The 21,429-nt window shown below is 52.7% G+C and overlaps 1 protein-coding gene across 4 annotated transcripts in view; it reads right to left on the reverse strand.

The window, feature by feature from the left end:
• Positions 1-21,429, reverse strand: part of CPNE2 (copine 2) — a 56,180-nt gene that overhangs the window by 27,226 nt on the left and 7,525 nt on the right. For 3 of the 4 annotated variants that reach the window (XR_001817586.1, XM_017502668.1, XM_037729309.1), the window contains exons 2-7: positions 9,019-9,233; positions 6,464-6,643; positions 4,302-4,376; positions 2,329-2,400; positions 977-1,060; positions 608-697 (exon numbers count right to left, since the gene is read on the reverse strand). Coding sequence is in view for 3 of the 4 variants with exons in the window: in XM_017502668.1 (XP_017358157.1) it covers positions 608-697; positions 977-1,060; positions 2,329-2,400; positions 4,302-4,376; positions 6,464-6,643; positions 9,019-9,198 (681 nt within the window). In the remaining variant the exon portion in view is untranslated. The remainder of the gene's footprint in view (positions 1-607; positions 698-976; positions 1,061-2,328; positions 2,401-4,301; positions 4,377-6,463; positions 6,644-9,018; positions 9,234-21,429) is intronic. The other variant, XM_037729308.1, reaches the window with a different exon arrangement.

Here is a 21,429-nt window from a genome sequence, read left to right on the forward strand (position 1 = left end):
TTTTTTGAGACAGAGTCTTGCTCTGTTACCCAGGCTGGAGCGCAGTGGTTCAATCTGGGCTCACTACAACCTCTGCCTCCCGCGTTCAAGCGATTCTCCTGCCTCAGGCTCCTGAGTAGCTGGGATTACAGGCATATGCCACCACGCTCAGCTAATTTTTGTATTTTTAGTAGAGATGGGGTTTTCCCATGTTGGCCAGGCTGTTCTTAAACTCCTGACTTCCAGTTATCTGCCCACCTTGGCATTCCAAAGTGGTGGGATTACGGGCAGGAGACACTGTGCCTGGCCAGAGGACTGAGCGCTTTTAGAGAGACAGGTAATCACTGTCCTCATCACGCCACATTTGATCGTTTCCAAGGTGTTTCCCTAGCTAGCAGCTCCACAGCCCTCCGGGACGGGCAAGGCAGTTTTAGAGAGGGGCTCAAAGGTGGGGGCCCTGCCCAGGTACTTCAGGACATCAGACAGATCCAGGATGAAGACCAGGATGAAGATGGGGTTCTTTCCATTTGTAGGAGAAAGAGCTTTCACAAGGCATCCCGGGAGCCTCAAGTGGACCGGGAGGCAGGAGCTGACAAGGTGGGGAGCAGGGTCCCCAAGCCCCCCTCACCTGGATGGGCTTCTCCATGTCCCCATCACACAGGGACACGAAGGGCACCGTGAATGGCTTCCACACGGGGTCCAGTGTGTACTTGATCACCTGCGGGACAGAGAGGGGTGTGGTGAGCTCAGGCCCTGGGCAGCAGTGCTCTGGGGTTGAGTCAGCCCAATGGGGACAGGTGACAAAATGGAGACCCACAGCCATACTTCCAGAGATGGAAGCGCACGTCCCTGTTGTCAGGAGGAAGCACATCCCTCTGGTGCCACTGTGGGTTTTCCTGCACACTGCGCGGTTGTGACCGCACCACCTTTCCAGAGCTATGGAGGGGCTGGACTGCAGGCCTACTGCTTAGAGACCCCTGGGCCCCCACGTACCCACCTCGGTCCTGTGGACCAGCATCCACTTGCCATCATCTCCTGGCTTATAAAACTCCAGAAAGGGGTCTGACTTCCCAAAGAGGTCCTGGGAGAGGAGGGAGGATGCAGTTAGAGAGGCACAGCCCTGCCAGGTACAGGCGGGATGGGTGTCAGTGTGGGAGCTGTGGGCAGAGCCAGCCTGGTCCCAAGCAGGTCCTCAGGCAGAAGCCGCACCCTGAGGCTGTCCGAGCTTGTACTCAGAGACCCCCGAGACCTAGAGCCTGTGTGAGTCAGAACTCCAGCATTTTAGACGGGCCAGGACTTCAACAGGGTGACTGTTCCCAAGGTACGGTGAAGCCCCCAGCAGGATGTGATTTAAATTTATTTTACTGGGAATGTGAAAAACTGAAACTATCTTGCACATGACATAGAAATATCATGGCCTCTAAAAAATCATTTAAGCTTTAAAAAGAGCCACTTTTTCATATGACTCTATCTAAATCTATTATCAATCTATTATCTACCTATATCTATCTATCATGTATCTATTATGGCTCTATATCCATTATCTATTTGTCATCTATGTATCTATCATCTATCTATCTGGGGGGGTCTCACTTATTGCCCAGGCTGGTCTCAAACTCCTGGCCTCAAGTGATCCTCCTGCTTCAGCTTCCCAAGTAGCTGGGATTACAGGTGTGAGACGCTGCACCTGGCAAGTATCGCTTTAAAGAGGTTATATTCAAGTGAGGGAGACAGAAAATAAAGTAAGTAAAGTGTGCTAGACAGCAGTAAGTGCTAAGGAGACAAGTGGGAGGGGGTGGGAAATTGAAGACCAATTTCAGGGAAGGCCTCATTCAGGAGGTGATGTGGGAACAAAAGCTTGACGGAGGTGAGAGGGTGCTATGAGAAAATTCAGGGAAGAGAGCCTCCCAGGCAGAGGGAACAGCAAATGCGAAGCTCCTGAGGAAGGAAAGTGCCTCGTCTAATTCACAGGCAACAAGGGTCTTGATTTGGCTGAAACAGGGTGAAGTGAGGGGAGGAGAGGGGAGGTCGGGGAGTCACGGCACTGGGGGACACACCAGGTAGGGCCCCATTGGGTAAGGACCCTGGAAGGTACTTACACTAAGTGAGATGGGGATGCCCTGATGAGCAGGTTTCCAGCTGTACTCTGAATACCCCTAAGTAATGGGATACTCACTACCTCAGAGGTGAAGGAGCCCTAATCGGGAGTGGCCAGGAGGGCCGTGTGCTAGGCCAGTCCCGGGAATGTGATGGAAGTGGTGGCCTGAGGCCCTGGGATGAGGCCACATTGCCCTGGGGCTGGTGGGGAGCTGCTGTTCCCAATGGGAGCCCCTCCTCTGCCCGCCTCACCTTCTTGTCCAGCCTCCTGCCCGCCAGGCTCAGTGTGATGACGCGGTTGTCAGACAGCTCCTGGGCAGCGATCTGTAAGGCCGGGGACATGAGGGGCTCCTCAGACAGGGCGCCCCAGGGCTAGGAGAGGGAAGGGAAGGGCAGTGCCAGGTGACCTTGGACAAGTCTCTTGTCTTCCCCACACCTCAGTTTCCATCTTCTAGAAAATGGGGGAATAACCCATGTGGAGACGAGGATTCAGGAAGTGAATCTATGCAGCTCCACAGGGTCCATGGCGTGGTCGGGGGGATGAAGCAGGGGCCAGACTCTGGGCTGGTCTTGAGTCTTAGGGAGAGGTTCTAGGCCAGAGAGCAGCATGGCCAGCCTCCTCCTGCCCCTGCTGCAGACACAGAGAGCACAGCTTCCTCAGAACACCAAGGTGTTAGCATTATAGCCACTCATTGTGCAGCTGGAGAAACTGAGGCCCGGGGAGAAACTAAGTCTCATCAGTTCACACTGGTCATCGGTCCTCCATGCATTCCCCATCAGCTATAGTCCTCTGACCCCAGCCCAGCCAGTGATTGCCTAGCTGGGTGACTTCGAAACCGCTGAGGTCCCTAGAGGCCTCTCCCTCCCTGCTGCCCACAGCAACACAAGTGGGCTGGGCCCTCTCGCTGGGGCCTCCTCCTCTCATGTCTCTAGAATGGCCTTATCCAATGGGCATCTGGCCCTCTGGACCCACTGACAGAGGCCAGCTGGCTGCCATTTCTCCCCTGCTGTCCTCCTGCTGGGACTTGCTCAACAACCCTATAGGGTAGGTCCTATCATCGCCATTTCCCAGGGGAGGAGACAGAGGCCTAGAATGGAACCGCCAGAAATGCTGGGGGTGATGGCATACCCAGCTGGGTGGGGGTCCACCTGGGATGGCTTCTAGGTGGAAGGGAGCTGCCTTGTAAAGGCATTCATTCATTCGTTCCTTCGTTCATTCATTTAGAGATGGAGTCTCCCTCTCTCGCACAAGCTGGAGGACAGTGGCATGATCATAGCCCACTGCAGTCTCAAACTCCTGGCCTTAAGGGACCGTCCCGCCTCAGCCTTCTGAGGAGTAGTACTACAGCTGCAAGCCACGCACCTGGCCTGTGAAGGCATTCGGATGGGGCAGTTAGAGCACCAGGAGGTGGGAGGAGGTTGTTTGGGAGGTAGCGTTCCATGGGGCAGGAACAGAGTGAATAAGAGCCTGGGATATGTTCAGGATATGCTAAGAATTCGGTCTGCTTTGAACGCAGGGCATTTAAATGAAGGAGATTAAAAACCACCAAGGCAGGAGAGCCAGGCAGGGTCTGAGGGGTCCCTCACAGCCTTGAATGAAGGGTCACACAGGCAGTAGGGAGCCATGTGACGTTACAGGGCAGGGGAGTACCGCATGGGAACACACAAAGGCACGCTTCTCCCTCCAGCCTGGCTGGCTCCCCAGGCATCACACAGGCTCAGAAGCCAGCCAGACAACCCAGGGGACGATCTCACTAGCTCAGCTGCCCAAGGGAACTTCCTCTCTTGGCCTCAGGGGTGGTCCTGGCTTCTGGGAGTCTGGAAGGACCAAGGAGCTCCTCCCTGCAAAGGGCCTGAACATTGCAGGGGAATGGCTGCGCATCACAGGAATCGTAGCGCATTGCAGGAATCATTGCACGTCGCACCACAAGCAGGGCACTGATGGGCAAGGCACTTCTGAACGACCCCCAGGGGAGGGCAGGCAGGGGCCGGCGCAGGGAAGGGGCTGCTGGCAGGGCTCTGGAGGCCTCACCAGCTTGTCAGCCCCCAGTGCATCATTTGTAGAGCCAGGAGCCGGTTGCTAAGAGACCTGTTGCTAAGTTGTAAGTTGGGCCTTTTTACTCCAAACAAAGCTGGTGATTATCTGCCAGGGAAGTGGCCCATTGATGGGGGAGGGTGCAGGATGGGGGTGGAGGGGATGCGGGGAGCCGGGAGGGGACTGGTACCGTAATCAAGCCCTTCCCAGCAGGCTTGTCATTCAGCAGCAGCAGAGGCCTAGTGATCTTCTTGCTGGAGACGATCTGGAGGAGAGGGGGAAAGGGTGATCAGTGTTGGGGAAGCCTTGGGAGGAAAAAAGCTCCATAGGCGCTGCTCAGCAGGGCTGCCTCCTGCCCTGGGCTGGCTGGTGACCTGCCTGAGAGTCACTGTCACCCTGGGAGGTGGACAGCAGCCAATCTGGGCAGTGAGGAGGCTGGGGCCCAGAGAGGGTAAGAAACCTGTCACGTCTCCCAGATGGCAGGGAATCCCAGCAGTCGGACTCTCACTGCCTGGTTTGCCCCTAGGAAAAGGCATTTTGGAGACAACTGTGGGAGATTAGCCCCCAGCTCCCTCCTCCAGAGGCATTCCACGGACCCCGCTGCCTCAGGATATGATCTCTGATGGACTCTGATTCTATGTATTTTCATTTATTTTTCTTTTGAGACAGGTCTCCATCACAGATCACTGCAGCCTCAATCTCCTGGGCTCAAGCAATCCTCCCATCTCAGCCTCCTGGCTAGCTGAGACTACAGGCATGTGCCACCATGCCTGGCTACCTTTTTTTTTTTTTTTTTTTTGTAGAGACAAGGGCTCATTATGTTGCCCAGGCTGGCCTCAAACTCCGGGCTCAAGCCTCCCAAAGTGCTGGGATTACAGGCATGAGCTATAGGGCCCAGCCAATTCTATGTATTTTTATTGGCTTGAATAGGTAATACATTCATACAGGGTTCAATAATCCAAACAACATAGAGAGGCACATTGAAAAGTCATCCTCCCTCCTGTGTCTGCCCACTGCACTCAGGGGCCGGCACGGTTCTTGTTTTCTGAGTGAAGTGCAAGCCTGTCCTATGCAGCAGAGGACACACACGAGTCTCATCCAGTCCTGCTTCTGTGGGGCTGGTTCTTCTCCCCAGATCCATGCCCTGCCCTACTCCACCTGCTCTGTGCCCTGGAGACTGTGCCACCCAGCTCCTTCGTCCTCTGGCTTTCAGAGGTTCAGCCAGTGGGGGGACGGGCAGAGACGGGAGAGCAGGAGGAGTGAGAGGTGGGGCCCCGGTTTGATGGGAGCTTCTTCATTACTCTGCCTTCTGCCTCAGTTGCAGTCCAGAGGCCTCCCTCCATTGGCCACAGGCCTCACCAGGCCCTGGCAATGCCACTTCCTCACTGTGCTTCCTTCCAGGCAAAGGTGGTCAGCTTCCCTCTGAGGCCAACCCCTGGGTTGGTTTCCCCATCCCTTGTCAGTTTCCTGCCCCGTCCACAAGCACGTAAGCTCTCTTCTCAGTTACGCCACAGGGTAGGGACCCTAACTACTGTACCCTACTTCTTATGCACAAAGTAGACGTCACGACCACGGCAGACCCTTGCTTTGTGCATGGTCACCATCTCCTGGAAGGCCCAGGACATTTCAGTCTCTACTAGAACCCTTGAAAGCACTTTCCATTTCATTCCCTCATTACCCCTGTAGGCTGAGCAGAGTAGTCATTATAATCACCAAGGAAAATGTGGGGAAACTGAGGCCCAGAGAGGGGTGGGAGCTTGGGGAGCTTGCCTAAAGGCATGCAGCCATAAGGAATGATTGAGACTTGTGTTAGGGGCGCCTAGCCCTGCTCGCTCCCTGCCTCCAGGAGCTTACTAAGGACTGGGATGGATGGGGAAGTGTGGCCCAGAGAGGGAAAGGAAGTTGCTCAAGGTCACACAGTGAGTCTGCCACAAAGCAGGACTACTGTGGTCATCTTGGTTGCTGGTCGGATGTCCCTACCCCAGGAGGTCAAGACCACAACTGATTGCTTCTAACAATCAGAATCTCTGGCCACCAGGGCCCAGGATCCTGTGATCCGGGGGCAACCTGGATCTGCACACCTGCAACCTCCACCTCCCAGGTTCTAGCAGTTCTCCTGCCTCAGCCTCCCGAGTGGCTGCGATTACAGGCAATCTATTTGACTCCTCCTTCAGATGGATGCTCTTTATCCCACCCTCGAACCTGCCAAGACTGTTGCCCCCACTCTGCATCTGCACTTTGGGAGCCAGCCAGGAAGACGGGGCTAGGGACAGACAGCGCAGGAGGAGACTTTCCGAGGGGCTGCCTTGTCTTTGGGGACTGCTCCCACCCCCCAGGAAGGCCCCCGCTCACCGTGCCCAGGCTGCAGGAGAACTGGCCCAGGAAGTCATGCTCGTCTAGCTGCATACTGGATTTATCCTGGTCGAAGAGCGCGAACTTGAGCTTCTGTACCTCCTCAAAGTGGTAGTCGAGCACGAACTTCTTGGAGAAGGCGGGATTGAGATTGTTGATTGCAGTTTCTGTCCTGTCGTACTAGCAGAGGGGCAGGGAAATGGAAGTTGGAGTCAAGGCAGCTGGTCCAAGCCCTCGCAGGCTGCTGGAAATCATTCTGCTAACTCGTACAACGCCTACTCTGTGCCAGGCTCTCAAGGTCGTGGTCAGTGACTCACTACTCCCAGCTCACAGACAAGGGTGCTGAAGCACAGAGAGGCGAAGTGACTTCCCCAAAGTGGGATGGCTTGTGGAGCAGGGCTGAGACTCGAAACCGGGGTCTGACTCTCCTACCCACACTCTTAATTCTTCGGCCCTGGCTCCATACCCAGGTGTCAGGGTCAGAGCTCGGGCCCTGTCCCTGCCTGGGTAAGAGATGGAGGAAAAGTCCCTTTCCCCATCTGAGCCTCAGTTTCCACCTCTGTAAAGGGAAAGGATTTGACTACCTGTGGTTTCCAATTTTTATTTTGGAAAAACCCCTTTTTCAAACCATGTTTTGCATGGAAACTGACAGAGGAAATAGAAAGAAGGGAGGATTTTGGGGGGAAGGCAGGGTCAGGGGCTCTGCAGGGAGGAGAATCCCCCAGGATTCTTGTATAGAATCCTGACACTGTGCAGCCCAACACCCCCGCCTACTGTGGATACCAAAGCCTGGCTGAGGACAGGGCCTTGTACTGTGGGTCAGCGGTGGCACTGGGACAGGAAACCCGCCTCCTGGCCTCTGGATGCTGAGGCCCCAAACCGCGGAGTCTGGGTGACAGTCTATTTTGGGGGCCAGGCTGTGTTGACTTTTCCTCCCACCCAGTCCACTTCCAAGGGCTGGAGCAGCAGGGACGGAGGAGGTCTTGGCCCTGGGCTATTTTTAGCCAGAGTGGCTGGCCTGGGTGGGGGCAGAGGTTGTCAGGGAGGGTGGGGGGTGTGCCATGAGTCAGGGGGATGCCACTCCCTGAGGGGCACTCAGGGGTTCTAGAGACCTGGCAGAGGGGAACTGTGCCCCAGACATGCCTGTCACAGGCCTGGGGCTCCTCCAGGAGTCCTCTGCTGGTCCCGTGTCCCACCTGCCACTGCCAGTTGTACCATCAACACACTGGGTGACACAATAAAGTCCCCACCCACTCTGGGTTCTTCTTTCCCCCTCCGTAAAGTGGGTCAGCAATCCCAAACCACTTTCTTGGCATCACAAGAAGGAGCCAACATCCGTGGGAACTCTTTGTAAACCACAGTAGGTTCAGGTGGACTCCCACCGTGGCCTACTTAAATACCCATTAGAAAGCACACATGTATTTTGGGAAATCTACGTGCAGATAAAGCCATGTGGAAGGCTGGATACCAAACTGCTAACAGTGGTTCTCTATGATAGGTAGGTTCCCAACAATTCGGATTTTCTCCTTTAGGTTTATCTGGATTCTCTGCAGTCACTCCAATAGTTTCCTTTTGTACAAGCAAAGCAGGGTTTAAAACCTGAAGGTATTAACAGCTTAGGTTTCTCAACATCCTTCCTCAAGAGCTGCAACTCTTTGCAACCCTCAAGCCAGAGTCTTCCAGCTCAGAAGTCCTTGCCTGGGGCACCAGTAACATCCCCAGATCTGGGCCCTTTCAAGGGAGTCAGCAGGAAAAAAATATATAATTTCACAGATGAGGAGACAGGTTCAGAAAGGGATAGCCACTTGCTTAAGGCCACACAGCAGGGAGTAGGATAACTGGGCCTTGGACCGGCTCCTAAAGCCTGAGCTCCCTGTTTCTCTGTTTCTTACTGACCATGTGTTCATTTAGAAATAACAGGGAAAAGTTATTTAAAAGTGGAAGCGAGCATTTTATAAAACTATAAAGTTTTAACTATCTATAACAATTTTAAATAAAACAAGGCCAGGTGTGGTGGCTCACGCCTGTAATCTCAGCACTTTGGGAGGCTGAGGTGGGTGGATTGCTTGAGGTCAGGAGTTCAAGACCAGCCTGGCCAACATGACGAAACCCCATGTTGCTACTGAAAATACAAAAATTAGCTGGGCGTGGTGGTGCACGCCTGTAGTCCCAGCTACTCAGGAGGCTGAGGCAGGTGAATCGCTTGAGCCTGGGAGGCAGAGGTTGCAGTGAGCTGACATCTCACCACTGCACTCCAGCCTGGGGGACACAGAGAGACTCCATCTCAAAAAAAAAAAAAAAATCAAATAATCAATATTAATTATATAATTATAAATATAAATCTATGTATTTTAATTGTAATAATTTAAACACAGAGTAATATTTTAAATGTATTTAAAATAACATTTAAGAGTAACAATTTACCAAGTAATCCCCTGCCACCAGCCCACACTCCAACTACTATGACAGTCCCTGGATCCCAGTCCCAGGAGACTCCATCTCCCCAGCAGTCTGGCTGCGCCCTTACCCACCGCAGACACACAGAAGAGCCTCACCTCGATCCATCTGCCATTGTTCTCTGTAAAGAGGACACAGAAGGGGTCGGACTTGGAGGTAACATCCCGGTCCAGCAGGTTCTGGCCACTCACTGACAGCTCCACCTTGCACACGCAATACTGGGGGCCCGTGGGGGCTGCCCCCGCTGCTGGGGCACTCCCACTGGGTATGTAGGCCATGGGAGCCGGTGGCGGCTGCAGGAGTTCCTGGCAGTCTAGGGGAACAGGAGTGAGGGTCAGAGAGTGGACAGACACCTGCTATGCTGCCCCACCATAGGGAGGACCCACCTGGCCTTTCAGAGGTAAGTGGAGAGATGAAAGGCGAGGTGAGGTGGGGGGAGTGGGTAGTCAAATAACAGGGGCAAAGGCTTAGAGAAAGAAGAATGCAAGGAAATGCATGAAAAGGAGGTCTCAGCTGAGCACAGGGGCTCGCACCTATAATATCAGCACTTGGGGAGGTCAAGTGCCTGGAAGCCTGGAGTTCAAGACCAATCTGGCAACAAGGAGGATCCTGTCTCTATAAAAAATTTTTAAAAATCAGCCAGGTCATCCGCCGGACATGGTGGCTCACGCCTGTAATGTCAGCACTTTGAGAGGCCGACGGGGGATCATAAGGTCAGAAGTTCAAGACCAGCCTGGCCAAGATGGTGAAACCCTGTCTCTACTAAAAATATAAAAATTAGCCAGGCACAGTGGCAGGTCCTGTAATTGCAGCTATTCATGAGGCTGAGGCAGGAGAATCGCTTGAACCCATGGGGATGGAGGTTGCAGTGAGCTGAGATCACGCCATTGTACTCCAGCCTGGGCAACAGAGTGAGACTCCGTGTCAAAAAAAAAAAAAAAAAAAAAAAAGAATTAGCCGGGTGTGGTGGTACATGCCTGTGGTCCCAGCTACTTGAGAGGCTGAGGCAGGAGGATTGCTTGAGGCCAGGAGTTTTAGGTTGCAGTGAGCTGTGATTGCACGTCACTGCACTCCAGCCTGGGTGATAGGGTGAGATCATCTCGAAAGAAAAAAAGAAAAGAAAAAGGAATAAAGAAAAGAAAAAGGAGTCTCTGTGCCTGGTAGGTGTATTTAATTTGTCTGAGGTTATTCTCTGCTGTGGTCAGTTTCACCAGGAAGGATGCACAGCTCCTGTGTTTCCCCTGCCACATGAGCAACAAATCACAGCGGACATGGGTGTCTCGGACACTCATTACACCAGGTAAACCTGGGCTTCTCCTGAGCAACTAACATGTTGGCATCATGTGGCCTTAGTGGAGCTTATAATTGCTCAGCCTTCCCTCATTCCTTTGGCCACTAGGAAGCTCACTTCTGGTAACGTCAGAGGCCTTTGAAGCAGAGCAACTCCATCTTAAACAGGAGCTGGGTAAAATAAGGCTGAAACCTACTGGGCTGCATTCCTAGATGGTTAGGCATGCTGAGTCACGGGGTGAGATACGAGGTCAGCGCAAGATATAGGTCATAAAGACCTTGCTGATAAAACAGCGTGCAATAAAGAAGCCAGCTAAAACCCACCAAAACCAAGATGGCCACAAGTATGACCTCTGGTCGTCCTCACTGCTACACTTCCACCAGTGCCATAAGTTTGCAAATGCCAATGCAACATCAGGAAGTTACCCTATACGGTCTAAAACAGGAGTGACATGAATAATCTGCCCCTTGTTTAGCATATAATCAGGAAATAACCATAAACATGGCAACCAGCAGCCCTTGGGGCTGCTCTGTCTATGGAGTAGCCATTCTTTTATTCATTCATTCATTCATTCATTCATTTTTGAGACGGAGTCTGGCTCTGTTCCCCAGGCTGGAGTGCAGTGGCACGATCTCAGCAACGGCAACCTCTGCCTCCTGGGTTCAAGTCATTCTTCTGCCTCAGCCTCCCCAGTAGGTGGGACTACAGGCATGCACCACCATGCCCGGCTGATTTTAGTATTTTTAGTAGCAACATGGGGTTTCACCATGTTGGCCAGGCTGGTCTCGAATTCCTGACCTTGTGATCTGCCAACCTCGGCCTCCCAAAGTGCTGGGATTACAGGTGTGAGTCACCACCCTGGGAAGATTTTGTATTTTTAGTAAAGACGAGGTTTTACCACTTTGACCAGGCTGCTCTCGAACTCCTGACATCAGGTGATCCACCCACCTTGGCCTCCCAAAGTGTTGGGATCACAGGTGTCAGCCACCACATCTGGCTATTCCTTTACTTTCTTAATAAATTTGCTTTTACTTTATGGACTCACCCTGAATTCTTTCTTGCACGAGATCCAAGAACCCTCTCTTGGGGTCTGGATCAGGACCCCTGTTCTGCAACAGTAACATTAAAAATTCACCCTTGTTCATCGTCTATCACATTCACCCTGTATCTCCAGCCCACACACAATGACTGGTGCACAGGATGCATCTAGTATATATTTGCTGAATGAAAAAAGGATGAGTGTATAAATGAACGAATGGACAAACCCTCCACATGCCTCAGATTCTGTCTGCATTGGTCCCTATCTTCAACATACAGTTTACCCTTTCACTCATACACAGTCTCCCAAAATTCTGTGCCCTGGGCCTCATGTATCCTCCTCCTGTCACGGCTAACTGACACGTGATCACTTGATTCATTCACTTGAAGTTCTGTTTTCCTTTGAATGCAAAGCGTTAGTGAGAGTGGAGCAACCCATCCCAAGAGGTGGAGGTGGGCCTAGATCACACCCATCGCAGGCCCAGCAGACAAGTCCTCTGGCTCTCTCTGCCTCAGTTTCCCATCTGCGCAGGTTTAGGACCCAGTCTCCTACGGTCAGGTCTCATTTCTACTGGCATGTGTGCATTTACCACTGGCCCTGTCATCCCAGTAGATGAACCTAGCCTCTAAACACTTACTTGACAACTCCCTAATACTTTGTCCTCTTGAGGCTAAGGGGGTTACTGACCCTGCACTTCTCCAATGAAGGGAGGTAAGTGGAGGTGGTGGGTGGGCTCCCTCCGGGAACACAAATCCAAGTCACCGTGCTTGTGAGCACCAACTGAGCATGTCACCGGCACAATGTCTCTAATCTTCATTCAGTCTTATGAGGCAAGTATAGTAATATCATCCTCATTTGCCAGAGGGGGAAACTGAGGTTCTTTCACTCACTCTAAAGGGTATACTGAGCATCTACTAGGTCCCTAGAACGGTGCCAGTGCTGGGGATGCTGCAGTAAGAAGACTGCTCTCGGCTGGGTGTGGTAGCTCAGGCCTGTAATCCCAGCACTCTGGGAGGCCGAGGTGGGTGGATCACTTGAGGTCAGGAGTTTGAGACCAGCCTGGCCAACATGGTGAAACCCCATCTCTACTAAAAGTACAAAAATTAGCCAGCATGGTGGGACACACCGGTAGTCCCAGCTACTTGGGAGGCTTAGGCAGAAGAATTGCTTGAACCCTGGAGGTGGAGTTTGCTGTGACTCGAGATCACACCACTGCACTCCAGACTGGCCAACAGAGCAAGATACTGTCTCACAAAAAGAAAAAAAAGAGAAGACTGCTCTGTCTTAGCCCCCAAAGAGCTCAAAGTTCAGTCAGGCAGCAATACAGTGAGAGGGCAGGGAGAGTGGAGGACCTGCGGGAGCTGTGAGCCCTGAGAGGGCGCCTGAGTTTCATTCTGAGAGTGATGGGAAGTCTTGGAAGCAGAGAACTGACATGATCTGATTTGTGTTTTTAAAAGCTTACTCGGCCCCTTGTGGGGAGAGGGAGTTGTCAAGCTCAGGAAAGGTAGCGGAGAGACTAGCAAGGAGGCAGCTGCTGTCCTCCAGGCAGAAAGGACCAAGTCACCGTCACTAGGCTGGGTCCACTCCCCCTCCCTTTCAGCCAGGCCACAGCGCACTCCGGAGCACCAGCCTCTTGCCAGGCAGATGCAGTCCCCTGCAAGCCCCAGTTTGCAGGAGGCCAGGGTAGAGTAGGGCTGGAAGCAGAGACCTCCCAGCTTCCCCTCCAGATCTAGAACTCCCCAGACACGCCTCACAGGGGAAAAATCTGGACAATGATGAAGCTGGTCCTCAGCCCCCTCCCTCCCAGCCTTTGTCCCTAGAACCTTGTTATAATCACACGAGCTCAGAGTGTCAGGACCGCACTACAATTTGCCTGCGGGATTTATTCCTGTCGTGTAAAAATCAGTTTCCATTGGAGGAGCTGGTGAACTGCGTTCACTCTTACTGTGTGCAGCTGGGCAGCTATGCCAAGTGGGGGTGGGAATGGGAAGGGGGCAGACAGGGATGTCCAAAACCTTGCTATGTGGCTGAGAGCACCTGCCCATGCCTGTACCTGCCTGAGGCAGGACAATCACCCCCATCTTAGAGATGAGGAAACTGAGGCCCAGAGGGTAAAAGTCACTTGCTTGAGGTTAAGGGCCAGGAAAAGGCAGAGACAGGGTGCGAATCAGGTCTCCAGACTCCCAGGCCAATGCTTGGCCTTTTGCCAGGGTGAGGAGATTTTGGGACATTGTGGGACTTAGGCAGGGATAGCTAGGACATCGGCCAGGCCAGCGGAGCCTGAGGCTAAGAGGGCAGGTTGCAATCAGGGCTGGGGAAGCCAAGGGTATTCCCCCATTTGAACACACACCCAGGGTTTGCCCCAGAGTATCCAAGGTCACCAGTTCCTCTGGGTCACCCTGTCCACAACCCTGCATCTCTCACCATTGCTGGTGAGGTAGATTCTAGCTCACTTACCCTCTTCCCACTTCACAGGCTCCCTCTGTGACATATTAGTTGCCACCTGGGCCACCATCCCCTGCTGCCGGATCAGACACTTCTGTTCTCATTCTGATGGTGTCAGGCACACACACCCAGATTCACATGCTTCCTTGTCCATTTACACATATGTGCGGTCACACATACAAACATATACACACATGCACCCAGACTGACAAATACAATGACAGATGCTCACATGAACACTCTGGGGTCACCCCCTTCTGTCCCCATCACTACCCTGCCCCCCAACCCCCTGCCTCGTCCAAGCCCCATTATCTTGCCTTGGTTACTCTGCCAGCCTCCTACCCTTGCCTCCCTCCAGCCTAACTGACAGGGTGGACTGGAGGGACAGGTCATGGACTGGGAGGGCTGGGCCAGGAGCCCCGTAGCTCTCTGCAACTCCACCTGGATCAGCTCAGGCCCCCTGTTAGAGCGAGCGATGGGTGGGTGGGGAGGGAGCTCCTTCCCCAGCCAGGAGCAGGTCCTCCATCTCCAACTCACCCTCTGGCTGGAAGCTTCTGGATACTCGAAACGGGGAGCACATGATGTCTGCAGTTGGGGCAGGCCAGGGGAAGAGTGGGTCCCTCTGTGCCAGCCCGGCAGCAGCCAGGCGGACTGGACCCTTAGGCCTGACGCAATGGAAAAAGAAACTACAGCTTAGGCTGGGCTGGGCCCCCTCCCCTCCTACCCCAGCAGGAGGGCAGGCAGGGAAGGTGTCATTAAGGGAGGGCTGGGCCTGCCATGCGCATCTGAGCATGGAAACACCCCTGGGGCAGCCCCCACCCCACAGGTAATTTGAGGTTTCAGGCTGGGGGATGGGATGGGGAGTCAGGGCCTGCTCAAGGCATGGTCCTGACTCCTGGCACAGATGGGCACAGCCCTTCTGGGGAGACCAGGCCCCCCAGGCAAAAAGCTTGGAGAGCGAGTTTATGAAACTACTGGTCCCTTTGACAGATGGGTCAACCGAGGCAGAGAGAGGACAGGGCCTAGGAATTCCCAGGCATTGATTCATTGGTTCATTTAACAAATACTCCCTGAGTGCCCCGGGGCTGTGGAGTTAATAAAACACACAGGAGCCAGTGGTGGCTCACACCTGTAATCTCAGTACTTTGGGAGGCTGAGGTAGAAGAATGGCTTGAACCCAGGAGTTTGACACTGCAGTGAGCTGTGATTGTGCCACTGCATTCCAACCTGGGTGATGGAGCAAAACCCCATCTTAAAAGAAACAAAAGGACACATAGGGTTCAGCCTCCACAGGGTCCACTGGCCCCAGCGAGGAGGCATCTTGCCCTTAGGCAGGACAGGCTTGGACACTAGTGCGGAATCACAGGCCTAGAACATCATGGTTCTAGCCAGAAAACTAGGATACAAACTCATCGTCCTTCATCCCCTCTTATCTTCACCTCCTATGTCCCACCACGGCTGCTGATTTCACCTTCCAGCCGCATTCGGCGTCCACCCCATCTCCCCGCTTCCACTATGTCAGCCCAGCCTGGGTCATATCATCTCATGCCCAGCCACATCCTGACCCATAACAGGTATCTCTGATGCAAGCTCAGCTGCACTCTCTTTTTTTTCGAGATGGAGTCTCACTCTGTTGCCCAGGCTGGAGTGCAAAGGTGCGATCTCGGCTCACCGCCACCTTTGTCTCCTGGATTCAAGTGATTCTCCTGCCTCAGCTTCCTGAGTAGTTGGGATTATAGGCGCAAGCTACCATGCCCAGCTAATTTTTAGTAGAGATGGGTTTTCACCATGTTGGTCAGGTCATTATCGAACTCCTGCCCTCATGATCCACCCCCCTCGGCCTCCCAAAGTACTGGGTGCCCGGCTGCACTCTCTCCCACACCAGAGCCAGAGGGAGTCTTTAAACATAGAAGTCAGATGTCACCATGGCTCTACCTGAAAATCTTCCCGTGCCCTCCTCATCCAGGTCACACAAACCCCAAATCCCACCCAGGCTGACAGGACCCTGCGTGACCTGTCCCCACTTCTTGCCACCCTCCCCGTGTTCATTCCCTCTGCCCCAGCTGCACTGGCCTCCCTCTGCTCGGCAAATATGTCAGCATATGTCAGCCTTTCTCCTGCCTCAGGGCCTTAGCACTTGCTGTTCTGTTTTTTCAGGAGTGCCTTTCTTCACCGGCAAGGTCTTAGTTGTCAGCTTAATGTCACGTCCTCAGAGGCCTTCCCTGATCACCCAGGCTGACGTAATCCATCTCCGCTCCATGCTGCTTCCTTCACAGATCACTGCAATGTACAATTGTTTTACATATTTGTCTATGTACCTGTGTTTGTCCGTCTGCCCCCGTCCCTCAGGGGGACATCGCCACTGTTTCCCCAGCACCTACAGCTGTATCTGCACATGGGAGCACCTAATCAATGAGGGAGGCGGGGGCTCGCCAGGCAGGCTTCATCATCATAGCCAACTCCCCCTGCATACATCACTTGAGAGAATCACAGGCAGTTTCTCAAACCCTGGGCTCCAAGAGGCCAGCAGGAGAGGGACTGTGCCCTACTTCACATGGGTGGAAACTCAGGCTCAAAGGAGGTAGTGGTTTTTCTAAGCCAGGGAAGAATGGTGACCAAGCCCAGAGCCAAGGCTGCTATCACTCCATCCTTCCCACCTTGGCTCTGCCGTTTAACTGCTGTGTGACCTCTGGCAAGATCCTTCAGCTCCCTATGTCTGTTTCTCCCTCTGTAAAATGGGGACAATAAGAATGCCTTCTGGTCAGGCACAGTGGCTCACACCTGTAATCCGGGCAGTTGCAGAGGCCAAGGCGGATGTATCACCTGAGGTCAGGAGTTCGAGACCAGCCATGGACAACATGGTGAAACCCCGTCTCTACTAAAAACACAAAAATTAGCTGGGCGTGGTGGTGTGCTCGTAATCCCAGCTACTCAGGAGGCTGAGGCAGGAGAATCACTTGAAGCCAGGAGACGGAGGTTGCTGTGAGCCAAGATCATGCCACTGCACTCCAGCCTGGGCAACAGAGCAAGACTCCATCTCAAAACAAAAACAAAAACAAAAGACCAAAGAAGAGTGCTTTCCTAGGTGTTGTGAGGATTCAGTGAGGTAAAGCACTTGGAACAATAATAGGTAGCTTTTGCTATGATCAGTGATTCTTTTTGCCTCCCAAGTAGCTAGGATTACAGGTGCATGCCACCACGCCCAGCTAATTTTCTGTACCTTTAGTAGAGATGGGGTTTCACCATGCTGGCCAGGCTGGTCTCGAACTCCTAACCTCATGATCCACCCACCTCAGACTCCTAAAGTGTGCAGGCGTGAGCCACTGCACCAGGCCTGATCAGTGATTCTTCATGGCTGTGAGGAGTGGAAAGCAGCCCTGGCCGGGGACCAGCTGCAGCACAAAGCAGCTCACTGTGGGGGAGGGGCTGCTGCTGGCTGGGTGCGGGGCTCCAACTTAGAAATGAGCGGAGAGGAGGGGACAGTGAGAGAGGCAAGCACAGGGAAGCAGATGGCCCAGGAGGAGGCCTAGGAACCCCAAAGGGGAGGAGAGCGGCTGGAAGGTGAAGGGCAGGCCTGAGGCAGCCAGAGAGGCAGCCCCCATTCCAGAGGCTGGTGGGGAGGAGGAGCTGGGACCAGTGGGATGTCCCACTGTAAATTCTAGCGAGGGCATTCTGTGCTGTCAGAAAAGCACACGCAACTTGATGTGCCGAAAAGGAAAAAACAGGCCAGGCGTGGCGGCCCACGCTTACAATCTCAACACTTTGGAGGCTGAGGTGGGAGGACTGCTTGAGGCCAGCAGTTTGAGGCCAGCCTGGATCAACATAGCGAGATCCTGTCTCTATGCGCAGGTTGTGATCAGGGCTGGGGAATCACATAAAATTAAAAATTAAAAAATTAGCCAAGTGTGGTGGTACACACCTGTAGCTACTAGGGAAGCTGAAGCAGGAAAATCATTGAGCCTGCGAGGTCAAGGCTGCAGTGAGCTGTGATCGTGCCACTGTACTTGAACCTGGGTGACCGAGTAAGATCCTGTCTCTAAAAACAAAAAAAAAGAAAGAGAAGGAAAAAAATAAATTGTCTGTTTTGCTGGTGGCAGTAACAAATTAAAGGACGTGGTCGCCTGGTCATGGTCAGTACCAGGCAGTAGTCAGGAACCCATTCTGTGGTGTCTGAATCCCCAGGGATTCTTAATGTCTGAGGAGAGGGGCAAGCAGATAAAAAACTTGGGGGATGTGTAAAGTTAACAGTTTACATACACGGGGCAAGAGGTTAAAACTGATTGAGAGGGCCGGACGCAGTGGCTCACACCTGTAATCCTAGCACTTTGGGAGGCCGAGGCAGGTGGGTCATCTGAGGTCGGGAATTCAAGACTAGACTGGCCAACAAGGTGAAACCCCGTCTCTACTAAAAATACAAAAAGTAGCCAGGTGTGGTGGTGGGCACCTGTAATCCCACCTACTTGGGAGGCTGAGGCAAGAGAATCACCTGAACCTGGGAAGTGGAGGTTCAAGTGAGCTGAGATCATGCCACTGCACTCCAGCCTGGGCAACAGAGTGAGACCCTGTCTCAAAATAAATAAATAAATAAATAAAAACAAAAAAACTGATTAAGAAACATGGCTCTAGGTTCTCCCTCCAGGCTGGTAGACACAGCCCAGGGCAGCCCAGGGAGGCCATGGTAGCGACGGGGGACTAGGGAGAGAATTATGGGCTTGGATACACAACCTTCAAGGTCTTCGTGGTGGTGCCCACTCCTGGGCCCTGTGGCTTCTGGGACCCTCAGGGCCTCCAAGTCCTTCTGCACCCAGCAAATCCTGGTTAGTGGGGTATCACCTCTGATGGCAGAGGCTCCTGAGGTGGCTCGGAGCTGTCATTGCTACACGTGTGTTTTCCAGACAGGTCACCGATGCATATCCCTGGAGCCTGCTAGAAACACAGCACCCACCAGTGCAGAGGCTCACGCCTGTCATCCCCACACTTTGGGAGGCTGAGGCAGGTAGAACTTGAGCTCAGGAATTCAAGCCCAGGCTGGGCAACATGGCGAGACCCTGTCTCTACACCAAATGCCAAAAAACAAAACAAACAAACAAAATTAGCTGGGCATGGTAGCACGTGCCTGTAGTCCCAGGGACTTGGGAAGCTGAGATGGGGAGAATCACCTGAGCCCAGGAAGTGGAGGCTAGAGTGAACCATGATCGTGCCACTGCACTCCAGCCTAGGTAACAGTGAGATCCTGTCTCAAAATAAATAAATAAATAAAAAGAAATGCAACACCCTGAACCCACCCAGACCTGCTCTAGCAGAAGCCCTAGAGTGGCACGCGTAGGCTTGTGTTTTAACACGCTCTCCTGGAGGTTCTGATGTGGGTTACGTACACACAAATCACAGGTTTGCTGAGTAAGTGGGGCGTCTTGTTCAAAGGCCGATTCTCATTCAGCAAGTCTGGGGAGGGGCCTAAGATTCTGTGTTTCTAACAAGCTACAGGTGATGCTGCGGCCGCCTCCCTGGAACCACACTTTGAGGCATGAGGCCACAGATCAGAGGTTGCAATGTGGCTACCCTATGGCTGACCACACCCAAGGGGTGGCTCTGGTGTAGCATGGATTTGGCATAATGAGGCAGGTGTCACACCTGATCTCCATATAAGCCCTGCTGGCTTCACACACTGAGCTCCCAGCCGGGTCTCTGTAGACCTCTGAGTTTGCAACCTCTAGTCTGGATGGGAATGCTCTGTTAAACAGAACCCTTAGCTAACCACACGCCCATTCCCTACAGGCCCTGATGGCTGCTAAGTTTACTGAACTTTTGGGGGATTGGAATGTGTCTTGAATGCATCCAGGTCTAAATTGGCTCCTTTATCCCATTTCCCTGATGAGAAGATCCAGGAAGACAAATGGCAACCATATTGGTCAGGGTTTTCTGGAGAAACAGAACCAAGAGGATATCTACGTATGCAGAGAGAGAAATGTATTTTAAAGAATTAGCTCATGGCCTGGTGTGGTGGCTCACGCCTGTAATCCCAGCACTTTGGGAGGCCAAGACGGGTGGATCACCTGAGGTAGGGAGCTCAAGACCAGCCTGACCAACATGGAGAAATTAAAAATACAAAATTAGCTAAATATAAAATACTAAAAATACAAAATTAGCTGGGCGTGGTGGCGCATGCCTGTAACCCCAGCTACTTGGGAGGCTGAAGCAGAAGAATCGCTTGAACCAGGGAGGTGGAGTTTGCAGTGGGCCAAGATTGCATTATTACACTCCAACCTGGGTAACAAGAGTAAAACTCCGTCTCAAAAAAAAAAAGAATTAGCTCTTGCGATTGTGGGGGCTGGAAAGTCTGAAATCTGTAGGGCAAACTGGAAGACTGGAAACCCAGGCAGGGTTTCTATGCAGTCTCGAGGCTGAATTCCGTCTTTAAGAAACCTTAGGCTTTGCCCTGAAGGCTTTCGATCAATTGGATGAAGGCCACACATAATGGAGGCTAAGCTGATTTCATATTAATTGCATCTAAAAAATACCTTTATTTGACCAAACAACTGGTCACCAAAGCCTTGCCAAGTTGACACATATAATTAACCATGACAGCAATCTTTAGTTCCTAGGAGATCTGTCATGGGGCTGGAAAACAGGGTGTTAGGGCAGGAGCTCTGGGCTACCCTTCTTAAGTGTGGGAGCTCAGAGAGCCCACCCCATCCCTGTCAGCTGCAAGCAAGAGTGAAGGTAGGTGTGGCCATGCTGATGGGGAGATAACAAAAATAAAATGAGAAGAATGATGCCTGCTGCAGGTCCTTGAAATTTTGTAGCTTCACAACATCCCTGAATGAGGTGTTATCATGGTTACTCCCATCCTCCAGATGAGCAAGCCGAGGCTTGGAGGCTGAATCATTTATCCACATGCTTCTGGTCCTCTGGCTCCCAGCCCAATACCACTCTCCCTCCTGGGCCTCCACTAATGTGACTCTGGACAAGTCATTTGGTCTTCCTGTGTCTCAGTTTGGTTTTCTTATCCGACACATGGAAATGACAAAATGCTTGACACACTGCCGGTACTGGCTCGAAATGAGGAAAACCTCTCCACGGCTCCCGGCTGTTCTCAGAACATCCACGTTCCCTGTTGAGGCTCTCAAAGTCCGCCCCCTCATACCATTGGCTCGAGCTCTGCGGTTCGCCACACAGAGTTCCAGCTAGTATTTTTCGTGTCTCCCTGATTTTGCAAGTGCTGTTCCATCTGCCTGGAATGCCTTCCCCCTTCACAGCGATTTCTTTCTTCAAACTCAGCTCAGTAAACCAAACGCAGTTGGGCACAGTGGCTCACGCCTGTAATCCCAGCACTTTGGGAGGCTGAGGGGGGCGAATCACTTGAGGTCAGGAGTTTGAGACCAGCCCAGCCAACATGGCGAAACCCCGTCTCCATTAAAAATACAAAAATTAGGCCAGGCACGGTGGCTCATGCCTGTAATCCCAGCACTTTAGGAGGTTGAGGCAGGCAGATCATGAGGTCAAGAGATCGAGACCATCCTGGCCAACATCGTGAAATCCCATCTCTACTAAAATACAAAAATTAGCTGGGCGTGGTACATGCACCTGTAGTCCCGGCTATTTGGGAGGCTGAGGCAGGAGAATCACTTGAAGCCAGTAGGTGGAGGTTGCAGTGAGCCAAGATTGCGCCTGCACTCCAGCCTGGCTACAGGGTAAGACTCAGTCTCAAAAAAACAAAACAAAACAAAAACACAT

Source organism: Cebus imitator, unplaced genomic scaffold (genome assembly GCF_001604975.1).
Source record: "Cebus imitator isolate Cc_AM_T3 unplaced genomic scaffold, Cebus_imitator-1.0 Scaffold297, whole genome shotgun sequence".
NCBI classification, from domain to species: domain Eukaryota; kingdom Metazoa; phylum Chordata; class Mammalia; order Primates; family Cebidae; genus Cebus; species Cebus imitator.